Source organism: Dermacentor albipictus, chromosome 2, assembly GCF_038994185.2.
Source record: "Dermacentor albipictus isolate Rhodes 1998 colony chromosome 2, USDA_Dalb.pri_finalv2, whole genome shotgun sequence".
NCBI lineage: Eukaryota > Metazoa > Arthropoda > Arachnida > Ixodida > Ixodidae > Dermacentor > Dermacentor albipictus.
Window position 1 is genome coordinate 109,280,906 of NC_091822.1, and position 21,753 is coordinate 109,302,658.

General features: G+C 49.1%; 1 protein-coding gene across 1 annotated transcript in view; it reads left to right on the top strand.

The window, feature by feature from the left end:
• Positions 1-21,753, top strand: part of org-1 (optomotor-blind-related-gene-1) — a 96,876-nt gene that overhangs the window by 63,816 nt on the left and 11,307 nt on the right. The window contains exons 3-6 of the mRNA XM_065430340.2: positions 4,791-4,907; positions 6,871-7,027; positions 9,757-9,909; positions 17,384-17,451. Of these exons, the coding sequence (XP_065286412.1) occupies positions 4,791-4,907; positions 6,871-7,027; positions 9,757-9,909; positions 17,384-17,451 (495 nt within the window). The remainder of the gene's footprint in view (positions 1-4,790; positions 4,908-6,870; positions 7,028-9,756; positions 9,910-17,383; positions 17,452-21,753) is intronic.

Consider the following 21,753-nt stretch of genomic DNA (forward strand, 5'->3'; position numbering starts at 1 on the left):
TGAGAACAAGCGCGGTTCCTTGGTATGACTAGCAGGATCAGGCAGCGCGCATGGCTTGCCAATGAACAGCCCTGCGTCGTGGTCAGCTCTGGGCGGTGTCCTTTACTGCATCTCGTCTATCGTGCTTTTTCGCTGTACGTTCAGAACTCCTGCAGCCTATTTTAGTGACCGCAGACGTACGGAGACTGCCTCGGCATCTTAATTCTAGTAGAATGATCCGGTGCACATCACTCAGTAAAGACGACCACCAAGGGACGAGCTATACGAAGCCAACAGAATACGAATAAGCAAAGGAAAGCTTAGGTGAGGCGAATCTCTTTATTTTTACGAAATGTCGAGAAAGGTATAGACGTAAAGGGTGAATTTCGTTATAATGTGATCGGGTTTTATCAAGAGAAAAAAAACGGAAATACAAGCGGAATAAAATATATGCTGACCACCACTGGGATCCGAACCGGCGATCTCCGCTCGACGAGTTAGCTGCCCTCATATGTGACCAATATGAAAGCACCGCACGAGTCAAGAGGAGGCCGTGGGCTCGGGCCCACCGGCGGCAGCCATGCAGGTTGTCGTTTCTTCGATTTTCATTTCCCTTTTCTTTCCTTAGAATCAACCACATTATGTCAACTTTAAACGCTACGCATAATTATTTCGAGAGTTCTTAGGTATGTAAAAGAGTTCAACACCCCTAAGCTTTCCTTCGTTGCACTAAACACTTCATATTTAAAATTAGCCGGAGAAGATCGTCACTGCAGCATGCGCAGTGCACGGAACTCACGGGAAGACACGGCCCATTTGATCTGCGCGTGCAAGCCATTTACGTCGGAGAGAAAAACCCTACAATGTCTGCACCGGATATTCGCGAGAGACTGTCACATATCCCTCCAGCTGCAACACGCACTTCGCTATACCTGTGCATCTCGCGCAACGAAGGATGGGCCTCTGTCGCAACTTCCTTACGAGACACAGATCTCCGTGAGATACTTCAGTTTTGTTGGGCGTGGCGGTGTGTATTGCGTTCGCATCTGTAACGTGCCCTGTGCACGTAATTCAAACGTACCTATCCCAGTGCAATCCTCTACGGGATTTTAACTCGATGACGAATGCTACTGGCGGCACTTAGACGTAGAAACACGTTAGACAAACGCGGCGCTAATTCTAACTACCGTTTATCGACGGTTTAAACAGAAGATATGCGTAACAAACACAACATAAAGAACAGATAATGCTGTCATCAACGTGAGCGAGGCGCATGTGCAAGGAACCGTGTAGCTCTTTGTTCGACAAGGACAGGGGACGGAGCGCTGACGCGATTCGTTCCTTCAGAAAGAATTTCATCTGTCTCTACAATCTCTCGCGAGCGTACCTGTCGCCGTTACGGCGAATAACGCGGGCAACTAGCGAAAATCGGCGGTCACCCTAACTTTCCACAGCGCAAGGGACAGGTCAATATCGTCTCCCTTGCGGTCTAGGTTATTGTGATTTCTTTAGTCTCCGAGATTTATTAGAGAATCTATCTATCTATCTATCTATCTATCTATCTATCTATCTATCTATCTATCTATCTATCTATCTATCTATCTATCTATCTATCTATCTATCTATCTATCTATCTATCTATCTATCTATCTATCTATCTATCTATCTATCTATCTATCTATCTATCTATCTATCTATCTATCTATCTATCTATCTATCTATCTATCTATCTATCTATCTATCTATCTATCTATCTAATCTCTTTCGTTTTCAATCCGTTGGCTTCATTTTTGATGCACACATCGCGCAATTTGCCCCGGAGTATAAGTCCGTTCGCGTAGTACAGCGTGGATATACGGGAGCCGCGGCATCCCACCACGCCGCGCTGCTTCTTCGGGCGCTCCCGGTTCTTCTTCGCGGTAATACGTGGCGCGCCCGATAAATGTCCTTGCCCGGGAAGGGCGCCCTCGTGTATATACTGCACACTGCGCCGTTCGCGTATGCGCGCATCTTGCGGGCTCGGCAGCAGCAGCAGCAGTGCGTGGGACGGCGGCGCGCGAGCCTCAAGCACCGTCCATGTGGTAACCATCGCGCGCAGGCGTGCGTCACCCTCCTCGCCTCCCGGCAATCATTCACCCGGATTGCGCGGCCCGTACTCGCGGGACGCGTCCCGCCCGGGGACTTTTACGCGCGCCGTCTCTTCGCTCCCTGCGGCGGAGGTCCGCCTAATCCCGGACACACGCGGTCTCCGCGGCCGCGACTTGCGGTGCTCGATCGCGTGCGCGCAGAGGACGTGTCGTCGACGATAGCTCGTCTCTTCTTCGACGTAAGCGGGAGGGGGGGGGGGGGGGGCGAAAGCGGATAGCCTCTTGGCACTAATCGCGTCGAGATGTTGTCACGAGTGGTGGTGATGGTACGCTGCTATACACCCCGGTTTGCCAGCGCCCGACTTGGACTGCATCCCACGTGGTGCTCGTGGGCTTAGCGCATGTCCGCGGTCGCGCTATATACGGATAGAGACAGCGTATAAAAAAGCTATGCGCCTTCCTGATAGTGGAGGGCAGTGTATTACGGTTACAGGCTGCAGAATTGATAGTAATTCCGAGAGAGAGCGTGTACGTGGACGTATGTGCGCGAGTTCGTTGTGTGAGACGTCAGGCGCGCTCAGGAATATGGGAGAGAACTTCCCCGTACAGTAGCAATACTACACAGCAGTACTACTACAGCGATACTACGACAGCAGCAATACTAGCAATACGAAGACGGCGGCGATGGCGTGGCGATTTATTTTTCGTGCTTCGTCGAAGAAGCGTTACAACAAGGGGTGGTCGAATATATTCGAAATCTCGGATACGAATCGAATACGACACACTGACTATTCGTATTCGAAATTAGGTACTTTCGAATATTTGAAACTAAATTTCGCGACAACTGAACGTTATTAAGCCTGGTTACTGCTCTCCTTCCGCTGAACAACGTATGGCGAATTATCGGAAGCGAAAAACGACAAATGTTTTCGGAGCAATGCAGAAACAAAAAATAATTGCGCTGGCTTTGTTTTCTGGCTTTTGCTTGTAGTGTGCCATGGAGCGTTTTTTGGCAGTCTAATCATAAAACAGATATATATTTTACGCTACACCATACGATGTTTTTCCTGCCGCCGTCCCTTTTATGTGCGTCTACGGCACACAAGTCCCTTCAGCACTCCCCCCACACACACAACTTGTGATATTTTCTCGGCAAGCATTTATTAAGCGTTTTTGGAAAGCTGGTCATATACAGCAGCGATCCTTTTTCGACACGCTTGTTTGGAACATAGCTCTACATTTGTTGGGAGGCTACTATTGCAACTATGTTAGTGACAATGAGCGATCTGCAGTTTAAAAAGAATGTATGCTTTGTCGATGAATCTGTTAGCTGTCTCTTTTGCACTATAGGCAGCAAATGAGTGGTACATATTTATGCCGAAATAAATACTCCTGCTGTAAACATACATGCTTCTGCGCTTGAATGTTCGATATTCGATGCATATTGTCACTACTGGATTCGTACATTTGTAAATGTTGATATTCGCCCGCCTCTTGTTACAACGTGTTTCGTCTCACGACTGGGGCCAATCCCGAAGGCGACGCAGTTATAGTGTCTCATAGCAGCCATGCAGCCACGATGGATAAATGGACGAAGCTGGCGCACCGTCAAGCTTTCACAAGAAACTCGTTGATGTATATATATATGGGCGTGAAGGAAGCGAAAGGCAGTGGTATAATATGTCACTCGCGGCTTCAGTGGAAATTGGCGCACGCCTGTGGTCTCGCTCTTGATATGCGCCAGGCGTCTGAAAGGACTTGCTCGCGTTGGCAGGAGAGAAGTATGCACGCGTGCGATCGCTTAGTAGCGGTTAGACATATAATCGGACTATTGTGCTAAGCGACCGAGGTTCGATGCCACCATCGGACGCTTTAGATGTATTTTCTTTTTTTTATTATTATTGAAGAGGTCCGACGCCGGTGCGAGACCGGAACCTATACCTACCCCCTTACCACAGAGTGTCTGGTATATGAGTGAGCCAAGGCATCGGGTGAGGTAGGGGGCTGCGGCATAGGAAGCAACTGCAACGGTTTGCCGAGGTAGGGCTCAGCGAATAAATCATCGTCGCTTGCCGATCTATAAGCTAGCTCTATTTAATTGCTAATGTCATTTAATTTCGTTGCTCAAATAAATACTTTACCCGGTGGCTTAGCGGCCTTGGTGTTGCGCTGCCATAAGCACGAGGTCGCGGGGTCGAATCCCGGCCGCGACGGCCGCGTCTCGTTATGGGGCGAAATGCAAAAAAAAAAGCGCCTGCGTCCCGCGTGCATTGGGTGCACATGCGTTAAATATCCTCCCGGTGGTCAGAATTAATCCAGAGTCCCCGCACTAGGGCGGGCCTCATAATCAAATCGTGATTTTGGGCACGTAAAACCGCAGCATTCAATTCCAATAAAGACTTTCCTTCACGTTTGCCTCGTCTTCGAAATGCACGTATACACCCGTAAACCAGAATTACTGAAATGATTTGGACAACATGTATATATAATAGTTCATTGTACCATATCCTAATCACCTGCTACGTATACCTGTGTTTCCCACTTCCGTGTGATGAGTACCAGGCTAAAGACACGCCCTCCGGGCCGACCTCTCATCTTTTAAATCTCCTCCTCCTCCTCCTGCTCCACTGGCGCTAAACATGACGCTGCATGCTGCAAACTGCTGCGAACATCGATATCAGCCGTGAACAAAAAACAAAAGCGGTCTTTGTTCTCGATGCGCAGGCGCATGTTCCCCACGCTGCAAGTGAAGCTGTACGGGCTGGACCCGCACGCGGACTACATGCTCATGATGGACTTCGTGCCCGTGGACAACAAGCGGTACCGGTACGCCTTCCACAGGTCAGTCCCCGCGCAGCCAACTTGCTCACAGCAAAAAAGCCAGATGTATGTGAACAGTTCACAGCCTCTCTCTTCTGCGTTGGCGTGCCGATTTATGCAAAGCCTTTGACACGTTATTCGCAGCATGCGGCCATGTGGCCCCGTGGCTATAGAGAATTCTGCTGCTGTGCACGAGGTCGCGGGTTCAATTACCGGTCCGCGGCGGCCGCATCCCGGTGGGTACGGAATGGAAAAAAAAAAAACTCTGGTGAACTTGTTGATTTAGGTCACACTAAATTAACTCCTTGTTGCCGAAACCTATCCGCGGAGCCCCCTGCAAAGCCGTCATATACGGCATGTCTCATATAGCCCGTCTGGGGCTTTGGCATGTTAAAGGGACAATAAAGCGATACAATAAATCAGTTTAGACTAATAAAGCATTGTTTGAGAACCCTGCAGGCAGTCATTTCAAAATAATAGATTCATTATTAGTTGAGAAAACGAAGGTCGAAGTATCAGTATTTGAATTTCGCGCCGAAACCCCGATGTCGGTACGTCAGTGTGACGTCAGGGATTCCAAAGTGTGTTTTCGCATTTGAGCCGCATTGGCTGAGTAAAGGTTCCCGAAACTTGCTATGTCTAATATTTGGTTCCTTTAGAACACAATGTAGTTAATCTATACCGCTGTATAAGTAAGTAGTCCCTAGAAGATGCCGTCAAAATCCGTGACGTCACAGCGACCAGGTGTGGAAACTTCATGAAGGCGTCGCTACCAGTCTTTCGTTCTTGCGCTTTTTCTGGCTTACCAAGCGTCTTATTGTGGTGAGAGTGGTGTTTTTAGTGTCGTGGAAAGGTAATTTACGGATTCAGAAGAAATCATTTTTCTCTTTTAGTGTCCTTTAAGGCCCCCTGTTCGATTTGATCTGTGTCGCGTTCCTATCATTGCCTTAGTAGTTCGTACCCACAAGGGGCGGCTCCCTACTATAGACGTACTCACGTACCAGCAATATAGGAGGTGGCTTCGTCGCTGCTCGCCCGGGGAATAAATTGGAACGATCAAGTTTCAGTACAAAAATATACAAGTGAAGGGGACATTCTAAAGAGCAACATTAAGTCAACTTAGGCATGTGCACGTTATCTTTTTATAGCTCTACTTTATTTATTTAGCTAGCTAGTATTTTTATTGCGCTGTAATGGCCGATTGACAACCGCCAGAAGCATGAACAATGGCTGAATGCAAGATAATTGGAATCTTTCTCCAATGGTCTTCTACAGCGCTGCACAGATGTGACTTGAAAACGAAGACAAAATAATAACAAACATCGACAGACTAAAATCGGCTTTTCTCGTCTGTCCGCTCCATCCGTGTATTGTCTCCGCGTTCTGGGATTGCATCTTGGCCGCGCTAGAAACTTCTTAATTAGAAACATATCTCGGTCCTATATAACAGCTCGTTCCGGTTTGTGGTATACGTGCATTCGAATAGCTCCTACCGCGCTCCAAATCGGTATGCGGCGAAGCGGAGACCTTTCGAGATTATAGAGTCAGAGAGAGCACGCCCGAGACAAACGTTCCAATGCTCCCATCAGAGCAAACAGAGCGGCCTCGTGATCTGAATTCTGTCGAATCTTGGTCGCGCTCCCAGCTCCAAGGGGGTCTAGGAGCGTCTCTGAGCGCTCCCCATTACCCTCCCCACGTGTAGGGTAGCAAACTGGACTCTGTCTGGTTAACCTCCCTGCCTTTTCTTCCTCCCTTATCTCTCTCTCTCTCTCTCTCTCTGAGCGCTCTGAGATACAGAGCTCGGTGCTCTGAACTATAGGCAGGCAAATGAGTTCCGATCGCCCGATTTCGTCCTGCCGAATATTAAGTCCCCCTGCGAGAACGCTTTAGTAGTGCATTCGAAAACGACCAGTCTAATGCCCCATTTCTAGCACCAAGTCGAAAGAACAAAGACAACTCTGGGAAATCGTGGCGTTACGCGCAGCTCGAGCTGGATGGTCGCCGGCAAGGCGGACCCCAACATGCCCCCGCGCATCCACGTGCACCCCGAGTCTCCGTGCAAGGGCGCCCAGTGGACCAAGCAGGTGGTCTCCTTCGACAAGCTCAAGCTCACCAACAATCAGCTCGACGACAACGGACACGTGAGTCTCAGCGTGGGCTCTGCTTTAAAACCGCGCGACGTTTCGTTAAAGGCGGCACTGAAGGGAAAATATCAAGTCGAGGCTAGATTGACATATTTTTCGTCTAGAAGTCTATTACCGTTTGTTTGTGTGCCAATATGGATCACTTCGTAGCGTAGAAAATTACCGTCGAAGGTGCCGGTACTGCTCTCCAACGTCCCACGCCAAACGGGAATAATTGAGGTAACCTCCACGTGATCCCCCTCCCTCCCCCCGCCCTCCCGCCCTCTGTACCGCTCTATATTAACCAACCAATGTTGACGTCACATGAGAAGTGTAGAACATGTTGTGACACTCCGGTTTTCCATTTTCAAAATTTTTTTTCACTTAAAGAAAGCTCTGTTGTCGCTGCGACTGGCGATTTCGTTATTACGAAAGCTTAATCTTTCAACCTAGCCTCGACATATAATATCTTCCTTTAGTGTCCATTCAAATAAGCTCTTCCCGCAAGTTTATGTTCGTCATTGAGGTTGTCCGGTTAGATCACACGCAATCCTTTAGGCGTCGTTTAGTTACAAAAACGTTCTCTTCTTCCTTGGCTACCATTCTGTCTGCACCTGTGACGCTGTGTGTGGTGTTCCTACGTATGTGGTATGCCGTATAGCTCAGTATAATAGACAGGTAATGATCGTGCGCCAGCAGGCGTGTCCGCTCGTGCACTATCGAGAGGCATACGGGAAGTAGATATCACCAATTCCACTTCATTTTATGCTAACGACAGGCCGGTTGCACATGGAGGTTGGAACACGCCGTTGCAGCGCGACTGCATTGCTGGCTATACTTTTCATGCGTAAGCCCGTTTTTTTATATGGCCCCATGCTTGAATGTGGGACATTCGTACTGTGCATGCGAGCAATAGTCTTTTTTTTTTTTCATTGGGAGTATTCTCTGCGTTCACCTAAGTGCATATATAGTTTAGTCATTAGCTCGTCGTCATAATATCTGCGTCATATCATTTATTCATTTTTTATTTGTTATACAGTCCCACATTCGCTCAGATGGCATTAAAGTGGGGGGGGGGCATAATACAAATGTTAAACAGTTGTAATTAAGCTTACATAAAAAAACACGGTGACGAATAATGCAGTGCAGGCAGCATAACTATCTCCAAACAAAAAGGGGAAAGAAAGAAAAGGACTATATGTACATATACACACATACATGGGCATACATGAATATATAAACACATATCCACTATTAAATATATATAGTAGCCAAGCAAACGCGAAAAATAAAAAGAAAAGGAAACATCAAAACAAGCGAACTGTTCACATGTCAAGTAGTTCATCGAAAAAAAAGCTTATGAAAAAAAATTCATATGCTTTCATATGAAAGCGTATGAATGCATACTACAATGACGTCATGCACAAACAATGCCCGTTTGCAAAGAAGTTGTCAGAACTTGACTGAGTCGCTCATTTACTACAAAGCGGCTGCAGGGAGTGTGTACGGAAGCCTATTTAAATGCAACTTATGCAAGAAGAGAAAAAGTGAATCTATTTGCGCTTGCATGCTGTCGATATGAAGATGATGGCAACGCGGTATGTCGCCCCAGTCGTATATGTAGATATCTATAATTTACGCTCGCAAATTTAAGGAATTCACGTGCCCGTCATATATTCGCCTTGTGTTAATGGATGAACAAAACAAACAAACAAACAAACAAACAAATAAATAAATAAAAAGCTAGTAATGATGGGGTCGAATTCAGGAAGATTTTCGTTCGTAAGTGCCACTTGCCCGCCGCTATCGCCGTAATTACATGTCCTGGCGTTTGCTCTTACGAACATTGCCAGGGTACAAGAGCTCTATTGCGAATGTGGGCCCAAGTTACTCTTCAGGCAACTTTACTGTCTGTACATTTATGTTATCAAATTTGGTTGCTCTTCTTTTCTTTTTCCCCTTCATAATGCCTGAGAGACGTAAACACGTTCAAGGAAAAGAAAAAAAAAGAAGTAGAACGAACTTGTCCCATGAAATGCCGCTCCACGCTATCATACGAGTCCGACATGCCTCTCTCGTTGATTTTCCTATAGCAAAAGGAAGGCGACTGAGTACTCTACGGCCTATGAGCACGTAATTCTTGAGCCATTGTAATCAAGCGCGTTAGCGGATACGACTTGAAGACTACAGCGCAAAAAACTGACGCAGATAAAGAAAGAAATAACGGACGCGTACGCAGACATTCAATTGAGAAAACCATCCAATGCACTATGAAACAAAGACGTTTGTTGTATCTACAAAGACAGCGGACACACGGGCAAAGCCATAAGGCGGCACGCTTTTGGTCATCTTTTCAGTCATGTGACTTTTGTTTGGTAATTATTCGGTTCTCTATTCAACAAAATGTATATATAGTTGGAAGACAGCTCGCGTGCATTTTAATTCCATTAGTCCCCGGCATCTTTCGCGCCATAGTCTTCAAGTCGCATAACGACGTTTCCAAATAAATTACGTTTACACGAACAGGAATAGCTGTAATATTCGGACTGGAATGAATGAATGAATGAAAAGCGAACGGTGCGTGTGCTTACATATTTGTTCACTCTGCAACAAGTGACATCTGTCATAAACGCCTCCATCAGGCGCTGCGGCGTCGTTTACTGCACCACACTATTTTCTGTGCCAGAATAGTTATACTGCAACGCTAGCATGCCTTTATTTTAACCGAAGCTTGGCCGCTGGCGCAGATCATTCTGAACTCGATGCACCGGTACCAGCCCCGATGTCACGTGGTGTATGTCAACCGCAAAGGGGAGGACACGTCCAAGACGGAGAACTTCCGCACTTTCATCTTCCCCGAGACCAAGTTCACCGCCGTCACCGCCTACCAGAACCACAGGGTGAGCGATATGTGTCTACGCGTATACAGCTGACCGACTACTTGCACACTCTAAATAAACTTTTACAGCGTTTTGGGCTTAGACCTTGTCCCCAAACAATCACCGTCGTCTGTCTTGCGTGCGCCTCCTTTCCTTAAAACACTATGCGCCCGCTACTTTCATGCCAAGAATGCTGTGTCACGCTGATACTCGCATGCCGTTCGTGTTCCTGAAAGTAGCTGGCACGCAGGGTTTGAAAAAACCACGTGGCACGCAAGATGGATGGCGAATATTGCTCGGGGAAATTATGAGTCACCAAAGCGTGCAGACTCTTCTTATACTCCTTTACAATTTCTCAAATCTGTAAACGTAACTCTCTACAATAAACCGCAACCAAGTCGTTCTTACTGCATCTAACCAATATCGTAAGGCTTTGCCCGATGTCGCCCCTTCCAAACCTGCCAAACTGACTGAGTGCCCCGTATCCCTTGAAAGAATCCGAGCTGACGGCATTTTATTGTGCAAACATGTCAGGGCGGCTCGAAACGATAAGATACGCCTGTACGTCACACAAACACTGGCAAGCACTTCATTGCGGACAGCCACCTCTTCTATCCTCCTGCCTCTATATACCTCTTGCGTTTTATTGTGTTCCGCTCCCTCTTCAGTTAAGCGTGTGGGCGGGGCAGGAGACGCCGTCGCCGAATGATCTGGGTTGCTCGGCGGCACTTTGCGACTGCGCGTGCTCTATCACGGCACCGGGCTGAACAGACGAAACTAAACAGAAGCCAGCGTAAAAGTAGACGAGGGAGAAGCGGGGAGAGATAAACAGAAGCGTTCTCGCACATCCTTTGCGCGACCGCGGTGCAGACCGCGTGCGACGGAGCCACCGAGAGAAGTTGGCAGCGGTTGCGAGAGTCCCTCCCTCGAACGCTCCCCTCTCTAGGCCTAGTCCTCCTCCTCGTCGTCGTCGTCGTCCGTGCGGCTGGAGACGCTAGCGCGAGTCTCCACCGCGCGCGGAGTCTTGCCAGGGAAGCGGGAGACAGACGAGACAGAGAGCTGTCGGGCCGAGACAAATGACCGCTCTCCTGGATGCGAACGCCGTGACGCTGCAGCCGAGAGGAGACGCTCTTACTCTTCTCCGCCTCTCTCTCTCTCTCTCTCTGGAAGAGCGAGGGAGCCAAGCCTCGCTGTTCGCAGGAATTCACGCGTCTTCTTCGTTGTCACGTTTCGAAAAGAGGGTGCGAAAATGTCCCAAGGGCCTCCGGCACTGTGCCGCTTGGGGCTTGCGTGCAATGCACGAATATCTGTTGAGATCGAGCTGTGTGAAGCCGAGGTCGTGAGGTTGAGATCGTGAGGTTGCGACATGTCGTATCTCCCTGACGGCACCGCATAGTGATTGCATACTGCACGTGCATGCATCTCCTCGGCGTTTTTCGTCGCTTGCACGAAACTGTCGTCGCAAGTCTATTTAAACGATCCCGCCGCAGATGCTAGGTGTGTGTATACATGGTGCGTCGCTGCTGAGCACGAGGTCGCCGGGTTCCATTCCCGCTATAGTAGAGCTACAGCATTCCAGTGGGAGTGGAATTCAGACACCTTCACGTGCCGAGATTTGGACGGGCGCTAAGCAGTTCCAAGTGGCCAAAAACAGTGCACATCTCTCGAGGTCTCTCTCTTTTTTTTTTCGTTGTTGTCGTTTTTGTTCTTTTTTAACCCCCCTATTGTCCCGCATTGCCTTTAAACATTGAAACTAACCGCTCAATTACGGAGAGGAATTAGCGTAAGAGAGAGAGAGAGAAAGAGAGAGAGCATGCGCACACAAGAAGAGGGGACGTACAACCACAAGCTCTTGTAACACTAGAGACAGCGCAAAAAATGATGACGGACGGTGAAGAACAGTGCCAACTAACCAAGCTCTCGTTTTTCTTACAGGGTCTTGTGTTCTCCCTTCATCCTGTGCGTGCGTCCTTTCTTTCTTTCTTTCTTTCTTTCTTTCCTTTGCGCTAATTCTTGTCATCAGTTATGCATACCAACTAGCCTAACGGTTAGTCTTTCTTAAGCAATCAAGCATTCCATATGTTGGGGCGCATCGGAAAGAAGGAAGTAGAGAAAAGGCGACGTGCAGACAGGGATGGAACGACTCGAACAAACAATATAAAGTCCTTGTGCAAATATATATATATTCGCCATGTCAAGGTTTGTTTGAATTGAAACGAGGCCCATTATTCTTCGCCGCTTTATGCTCGAAAGATCCGTGTTTTGTTCTGGGGAACGGCTTAGCCCAAACATTTTCGTTCCGCCGGTGAGCACCCGATCTCCCACATATATTTCCACGTGATTCCGTTACGTGTTTAAATTTATGACGCCAACGAAACGTGCAACCTTGCAACGTCTGACTCCTCGCGTACCACAGCGCATTGGAAAAAGAAAGAAAGAAAAATAAATAACGAACGAAAAGAAAATGCAAAGTTGAAAGCCGACAGAACAAGCAATAGGTAACAGGACGCGAAGACCACTCCTTTCACACGATTTTACACGTTGCGCTGCGTTTTGCTTAGGACTGACTCGGACAATGTATCTGTCGTCACGGTCAGGAATGCCATCCTTCTGCTTCCAAGAAAGAAAGAAAGAAAGGAAGAAACGAAGGAACAACAACACCGTAATACGCCACAGTGGGGAGTACGCTATATGCTGACAGTCGGCCAGTCCAACAAACAGGGCAATCTTTCTTCCGCGCCGGACGGATAGGCGCACCCTGCTGCCAGTGTCCACATGTGTTCCGCCTGGTCACGCACCCCCCTCCAACGCTCATCCCCCTTCTCTCCCTTTCCCCCTCACCACTCACTGGCATGCATCACCACGCGCGCGCGAAGCTGTAAGTAACACGACACCACTTGTATGCGTATACCGATCCGTGCTACACAACGCCCTTGTATTACTGGGTGGTGGAGAAACTGACCATGGACGACGCTCCTGTGTCACCCTACCTGTGTGGCGCTGAACTGAAAGCCGATACGTACAGTCGGCCACAAATGTTTACCGAACACTGGTTCCGCGGCAAGTGTGTGTGTGTTTTTGTTTTTGTTTTTTTGTAAGTAAGTAGAACTATCACAGCGCTAGTAGGCAAAAGCACGGCAGTCAAAGGGGACACAAAAGCAGCCATTTTGCTGCTCTCTGTATGTGCCAAGCCCTGCTGCCGTCTGGCCTTCCAGAAGCGAGGCATCGGTGTCGAATACAATCAGCAACGGGAACGGGAGCATGCATTTTTATTACGCAAGGCAGGAGATACCTGCACCCGCCATGCAGGCGGTATCGCTTAGCGGCTGTCGCGATGCGCATGATTAGCTCGAGGTCGCGGTATTAATACAGGCCGCGGCGGTCGCATTCCGATGGGGGTGAAATGCAAAAAAATAAAATAATAATAATAAATAAAAAAACGCGGTTGTGTACTGAGATCTGGTGCAGGTTTAAAGAACCCCATGTGATCCGAGTTAATCCGGAGTCCGCCGCACTATAATGGGAGCGCCTAATGATCGAATGGTGGTTTCATGGAAAGTATAACACCCCAGCATTTCATGCCTTTTTTTTTTTCTTTATATAGCTGCGTCAACGTTCATTCTGCAGTTTTGCGCGATATCGAGGTCTTCCATGTGGCAGATTGGCGCATCCGTCGCTGTCACGTGACTGTGCCATGCGTTATCGCGCGTTCGGCGTTCCAAAATGTATAAGCTGTAAACCAACCGGGCCAAGGTCGCCACTCTCAAAGGTACAATTGTGAATTTCTATACCCCGTTAAGGCGTGTAGCACTCCTAATTTAATCCATATCTGTGTCTGTTGAATGAACAATCTAAACTTCTAGATTCAAACTTTGAACTCGAGGCTACAGCTAGGCCCAAGTTTCGCGTGGCTTCTGCTTTCTTTCGCCAATCCCATGTCGGGTAAACTTTTTGTCGCCGATTTATACACACGTCTCTTCTGGGACGGTGGCGTGGATATTATCAAAAGTTTCGTCGCGACAGGTAGCTACGTACGCAGTGACGTCACGCTTGCCCCTTCCTCGCGACAATATACGCTTTGGGACACGTTATGGTGCTGCTATAGACTGGCTCTATAGTTGGTTGATAGAGAGTTGCGAAACACGTTATGAGGGCTTCAGGCAGTGGCGTAGCGGGGGGGGGGGGGAGGTCTTGGGCCCCGGGTGCAAGGGGCCAGTGGAGGGGGGGGGGTGTCACATACGTCTGAAGATACCCCTCTTTCCGCCAGCTACACCCAGGGAGGGGAGGGGAGGGGGTCGCCAAATGACCTATGGGCCCCGGGTGCCAGACGACCTAGCTACGCCACTGGCTGCAGGTTGCGCGGGCCACAGAGAGTGTTGTGTCACAGATACCGCAAATATACTGGATCATATACATATACGACTGACATTTACTTGATATGCGGTCCTACATCAGGAAGAAACAGTACCAAGCGTAATATCACACATCGGCATATGACAGCGCGATAGACGAAACACAGAGAAAAGAAGCCCACAGAACGAGCGCCGACTTCCAAGTGGAACTTTAATGCCGAACCCGGGCAACAGGCACACACATTTCAGAGCCTATATACACGCACGTTTACCGAGCATGCGTCCTACGCGTGCTATTACTTCAAGTATACCCCGTTTCTATCTTTGAGATACTAACAGTAGCGGTGCTAACGCTGGCATTTCTCGCCGGTCACACGTTTCGCAATTTCGATCTTTGGGTCAACGTCTCGGAGACCACCGTCACCACGACGCCCGGTCGTGGCGGCGCCCGTTCGCGGGCCACACAGAAACGGGAGCGAAAGACAAAACCGCGGGACGGTCCGCGCGCTCCTTTTCTTCTCCCGGGGCGAGGGCGCGAATAATGACTCCTTCCTAAACGCCTCCTCTTCCTCCGGCGCGGAAGCCACGCGGCTGCATTCCTCGCGTCTCCGTTTCCTCAGCTAGGGTCGAAAACAAACAAACAAACAGACAGGCAGGCAGGGAATAAGCTGCATGTTGTGGGTGCGAGCGCGCGCTTTGCGCATAGTGCGCGCTCCGTTATATAGCCGCGAACCGTGGCTTCCTCGGCGTTCGTCAGCGAGTGAACCGCAGTGCTTGCGCGCGGGTCGCAAGTTGCATTTATGACCTCCCGCAGTGCCGTAATTCAGCGCTGACGGGACGATACTCGAGAGCTGCGGAGACTTCCTTTTTTCTGCTTTTCTTTTTTCTTCTTCTTCTTCTTCCCGGGCGCGCGACCAAGCTCGCTCGCAGACCGGAGGGCGAGTAATTTGTAAGGGCCCGCGGCGAAGAGCTAGCGCACGGTGGCGACCAAGTCGTGGTCGCGCTTTCTCTCTTTCTGCCATGACGGACACCTTTCTTTCTTTATTATTATTATTTTTTTTTGCAATGGTCTTTTTGTTCTCTCTCTCTCTCGTTCTGCACCGCGTAGCCAGCAAGCGCGACGCGAGAGTCTTGAAAAAGAAGGGCGTCGCCGCCGATGTTCGCGAAGGAGCGAGAAGAAGAAAGTTTGCTCCGAACGCTCGAAACGATGGAAATAGGGGGAACCACCAAAAAGAAAGCGCGAATGGCGTAGGGTAATACTAATAAAAAGAAAGAAAGAAGCGACACTTTCCCAAGACGAGTGCCGCCAGGCAGGCGGTAAATCACTTGTTGCTCACAAAAACCTTTCTCACCCTCTCTCTCTCTCTTGCGGCGGCGACATCGCCAGCAGAAGCTCGTACGGCGGCAAGCCAGGCGATGACGTGAGCTCGAAAGCGCGCGCGTGAGTGTGAGTGCACGGGGGGTGGGGGGGACACGCGACGCCTACAGGAATGTTTCGTCCCGAACGTGGTGCACAGAGGTGGCAGTGTTGGTAGTTTATAGCGGGCGGCGGTGGTTAGCCTCACCACCCAGTTTACCGACTGCAAGACGTCGCCGAACTGGCGCGAGGAGTGCGATGCCGCCCGACCCTGCAGACGTGCCGAACCACACGGGTGGCCCAGACTGCGTGTTTCGTTTCCTCGCCTTCTCACGCGTGGCCGGGGCCGGGTTTGTTTCCTCGAGGGAGAGTAAACAGAAAAGAAATTTCTTTCTCACTTTGTCGCCACTCGCGCGCGTGCGAGCGCGTGGCTCGAATCTGCCAACGCCTCGATTGTGCTCCGCCGCGCGCGCTGCCCGCGTCGTGGGTTCGTAGTAAACTCGACGACAGGTCGAGGAGGAGGCGATCGGCGGTCTGAGGCGCGACAAGGTTTCGCTTGTGCTGGTGAACACGGACGTTGACAATCTGCTTTCGCTTTGCTTGTCGCTGGGCTCTGTTTGTTTCTCTGGCTTTTCCACCCACCGCTGCGTTTACTTTGCCGACGACCGCACCACTCGATTCGTCTTTTCTTGTTTGTTTCTTCTTTATCAGATGAGCTTGAGCGCGCTGAAGGGAGTTCGCATTTCGAAGAGTGACCGGACAAATGTTTTTCAGGCGGCGGATCGAGGGAGGGGGTTCGACAAGCTCAGAAGCTAATCAGTATAGCGGGTCACGTGATGGGAAATCTCACGCGATGGCGTGGATGTCGGGGCGCAGCAGTTCCTGCCTCCTAGCTGTGGCAAGAAGCTCGCTCATTGATCGTATCAATCGCTGCATGCACTGTCATGTGTCTCATGAAACAACTGGTGCGGCGCTCAGACCCTTGGCAACCGGCGAATATTTAGCACCACCGGTGAACGGCTTCAATAAAAGATTCTGATAGAAAGCGTTGCTTTCTGACTTCAAAGAGAACGCACGTCCCGTATCGTCTTGCTCTTGAGGAGGTATCCACGTCTGCTAGGTTCTGAGGTGTGGCTAGCTGCTGGTGGCCGAATGACAGACCTTGAAGCACTTTCGATCACTGGTAAGACACAGGAACCTGCCAAAAGCGTGACATGGGCGTGCCTTTCACACAATTACTCATTTCATAGGCGGCCTTTCACTATAGCTTACGCATTTCTCCATTCACATGTGCTAATATTTATTTAATCGATCCCAACTATCCCAAGTTCATGATGCAGAATTCGAAAACGCATATAGCCCTTTCATGACCAGGGCAGTATAGCGTTCAGCTGCCGAACAATCTTGTGTTCGGCAGCGATGCGGGTAGAACCTTGCTCTCAATTTCTCACGGGACATTGAAAGGCCCGCTGCTTTCTGCTTTTCGGCGCGTGTGTTGGTGGCGTGGGCGTCCTACCAGCGCAAGCCTGCCTTGAAGCACCGGGCAGTTGCAGATTAGCATTCACGCGTTGCCTCTAACTTATGTGTGCAATCGATCTGCACTCCGAAACTACAGGCGCCCTTCCGGTTGTCATAATTACAACCAAGTGTATTTCGCCAATTAGAGTTGTGCCATTGGCTGCTTTCTCTCATTTTTTTTTCTCGCTTCTAGCGAGGTTGAGCATATATGTCAATTTTTTATCTCTTTAGTTTATCTTTATCTCATGTTCATCTTTTCTTTTTTCAGATAACGCAGCTGAAAATTGCCAGCAATCCTTTCGCCAAGGGATTCAGAGACTGCGACGCAGAAGACTGGTGAGTACTAGGGCGCGTCACTTCACGTGAAATAAGAATGAAGGCGTTTTCGCAATTCGCTATACCTTTCTTCCCTTACGCATTCTGGTTTGAGTACTCGTTACTCTCCTGAAAGAAAATTTTGTGTATGGGGACGTACTTCCTTTCTTATGGAGATGGAAATATTATTGTTTGCGTGTTGTCTTGTGTTTCCATGTTCGTTGTTGTCGTGCTTCGAATGCGTGCACTCATGATACACATCATTTGACGTTACCTAGGGATACTCGTTCAGTTACTTTTTTTTTAAACTGATGTCTCTAAATTCTTTGTCATGAGTTTTACTTGCAGCATTGGCATCGTTTTATGTGCAGTTACCAGAGCAGTAGCCAACAGCTGCACATGTCCATTTTCAAGCACACCTAATTTAAAGAATTGAGTTGCTTAATGAAACGGAAAAGTTTTATGCACCCGACCGCGTAGCACAAAATGTCTGGATGACAATTTCTCCCTTTAATGAACTTTCCTCCTCCTAGCGGGCTTCCGTGGGACTGATTTACCATATTCAGTGTGTGTCCGAGTTTTATGTACAAGTTATCGATGAACCCGCGGTCTCTCTTTGAGATTTGCTACATCCCCTTGATTGGCTAGCCCAGAGGGCAGAGCGATCGCCTGCAAGGGCGTCGGTCCCCTATTCTATCCCTGGAGCATGAAATGTTTTGCTTAAACCGCGAATCTTTTGCTTCTGAGCAACGCGGCCGTATTGGGTTTCCTTTGCAGCATCGTGCTGCAGTAGAGTGGACGACGTCTTCCCTTTCGTGAACCCTTCTCCACTTTGCGCGCGTCCGCAGAACGGAGCTCACTCAATATACGCCGAAGTTGACATTTGGACGAGCTGGCAATACAGGTATATACGGATCCATGGAACATGAGGGTATGCGCGATGGATCAAGAACTAAGTATAGAATCTAAATTAATCTCAGTCATGCAAGTGCCCAAATATCGCTTATACCTTGGTCTATATACACTTTTCTAACCGGATTCTAGCAGCTGACACACTTAGATAGACAGCCTCGAGCAACAGATCAAACCGGCAACGCACAGCGAAATTGAAATAGTGAATAGCTTTTTTTTTTTTTTACATGACAATCGCTACACTTCAAGGTTTTTTTTGCCCGCGCCAGTGCAAATTTGTCCAAGGCGTGTGTGCGCTCCACGAAGACCATTCATATAGCAGTTCGTTGCGACTGAAATCACAATGTTTGAGAGAGAGAGAGAGAGGGGGGGGGGCAAGCCAAAGGCCACAGCCTAAAAGCACTAGGGCGTTCGGATGAATGATGTTCCGGTATAAATAACAGACAGAGTGCAGCAGTGGCGTAGAGGTAGAACACCCGCCTCGCGTGCATGAGGTCCGTGGTTCGAATCCCGGTGCCGGCAATTTTCCACCGGATTAAAAAAAAAATGCGCGTGTTGATAAAATTGCACAAACAGGCCTGGAGTGTGGCCTGATCCCGGTGACCAGACCCGGTAACGCACTCCCTCACCAGAGCAGGATTGGCCACCCTGGTGCAGTACTTGGCCACAACCTCCTATATGAACACAACAATAAAACCCCGGCCCTCAGTCCCCAGCAGCTGCGAAGCAGCTGACCACGGCGGCGGTCAGACCTGCAACGCAGCAGAGGGTGCTAAGAATCACCGGCTCCGGACAGGCCAGGCCGCCAATGGAATATGAACCTGGCAACGTTTAACGCTAGAACGTTATCTAGTGAGGCGAGTCTAGCAGTGCTATTGGAGGAATTAGAGGGCACTAAATGGGATATAATAGGGCTCAGTGAAGTTAGGAGGCCAATAGAAGCATATACAGTGCTAAAAAGCGGGCACCTCCTACGTTACAGGGGCTTAGTGGAGAGAAGAGAACTAGGAGTCGGATTCCTGATTAATAAGAACATAGCTGGTAACATACAGGAATTCTATAGCATTAACGAGAGGGTGGCAGGTCTCGTTGTGAAACTTAATAAGAGGTACAAAATGAAGATTGTACAAGTCTACGCCCCTACATCCAGTCATGATGACCAGGAAGTCGAAAGCTTCTATGAAGACGTGGAATCGGCGATGGGTAGAGTGAAAACTAAGTACACTATACTAATGGGCGACTTTAATGCCAAGGTAGGCAAGAAGCAGGCTGGAGACAAGGCAGTGGGGGAATATGGCATAGGCGCTAGGAATAGCAGGGGAGAGTTATTAGTAGAGTTTGCGGAACAGAATAATATCAGGATAATTAATACCTTCTTCCGCAAGCGGGATAGCCGAAAGTGGACGTGGAGGAGCCCGAACGGTGAGACTAGAAATGAAATAGACTTCATACTCTGCGCTAACCCTGGCATCATACAAGATGTGGACGTGCTCGGCAAAGTGCGCTGCAGTGACCACAGGATGGTAAGAACTCGAATTAGCCTAGACCTGAGGAGGGAACGGAAGAAACTAGTGCATAAGAAGCCGAATAATGAGTTAGCGGTAAGAGGGAAAATAGAAGAATTCCAGATCAAGCTACAGAACAGGTATTCAGCTTTAACTCAGGAAGAGGACCTTAGTGTTGAAACAATGAACGACAATCTTGTGGGCATCATTAAGGAGTGTGCAATGGAAGTCGGTGGTAACTCCATTAGGCAGGATACCAGCAAACTATCGCAGGAGACGAAAGATCTGATCAAGAAACGCCAATGTATGAAAGCCTCTAACCCTACAGCTAGAATAGAACTGGCAGAAGTTTCGAAGTTAATCAACAAGCGTAAGACAGCTGACATAAGGAAGTATAATATGGATAGAATTGAACATGCTCTCAGAAACGGAGGAAGCCTAAAAACAGTGAAGAAGAAACCCGAGCGGCTCACGCTCGCCCCAAGCAGGGGCGATCCGGCTGGCTCAGTGGCCGCACTGCAGGCATCGAACATACGATTTCACTGGCCTTATCCGTGCGCTGTTCTTCATTACACTTGCAAGAGAGAGAGAGAAAAGGAAGGAGAATCTGGGAGCTCAACCACACGAGCATCCGTTTTGCTATACCCGGCCTACACGGGGGTTAAGGGAAAGCGGGAGACAAGAAGAGGAAGAGAAATGGAGAGAATGAGCACTGCACGCGCACACAGTGTAGGAAGAACAGCAAAAGTATATATGCAGTCGGTGAAAAAAAAAAATATATCCGTCTCCCAAAGCGTATTTCACTGCGGCGTTGAAAACTCGAATAACCATGACGCACTTTGACTTCTCGTACGTGGTTTGACCATGCACGGTTGCTCAAGGTTTCCTGTAAATTATCGTCGCGTCTTCTAAAAGCAAGCACGCATCCACAAGTCGCATCAACAGCGGTTACGCGTGCAGCCGTTGTAAAGATGTTTGGATGTATACATCGCAACGCAAATTGCGACGTTTAAGAAAGAAAGGGATGGTAAAGGAAAGATGGAGAGGTCGCTCCCGACACAGAGCTCGCGGGGGGATGGGGAGGGGGGAATATGGGAATGACATAAGGGAGAGGCAGAACACTGGCTGCACGCATGCGCAGGGTACACGCCATGTCTGTACAAACGTTCGCTGAGGCCAGTATGACAGATCTCAGGAAAGCGTATAGTGATGGCCGCGTTTCTTTCTCATCCGTGCTACGTGCCGTCGAGTGCCTACCCCCTCCCCCCCATAAGGCCACGATCCAAGAATATAAGCCTCCGCAAACAGATTTGAATCGAGCCTGTTTTTAGCACATGTATGTCCGTCGACGTCGTAGCGCGCTGTTTGATTTGATTTGATCGTTCTGTATAGGCACCGGCAAGCTGAGCAGAGATGACTGCCGGGTTATAAGACTTTGTCACGGCTGAGTTGCAACTCGGGGCAAAACGGAACGGAACCACGCGCCGAGAACTCCTCCTTTGTGGCTCCCTCCAATCCAAAAATTGGTTGGCGTTCGTGACTCCAAGTGGTGCAACGTTGTAATCAAATGGAAGCTCGAGAGAAAGGTAACAAAACAAACTTGGGCTTCAGCAAGAGTATCGACTAGAATCAACCAGAGAGAGAGAGAGAGAAATAGCACTCATTTGATTTTGGCCCGTTGTTAGTGGGTGTTGAGGTGATGGTGAGAGGTGGCGGGAAACGCGCGAGGTGAGGGTGCGACGTTGATGGCATCGATTAAATCTTTATAAGGCCTTGTGATGTGGTCCCCATGGCTTAACGGCCCGCGTAAGCTCCACTGACGCGGCCACATTAGCTGGTGTTCTATACAGTACGTATAGCCACTATGGGAATTTCGCCGTGCAAATCAAGCGCTTGCCTTCGTCCT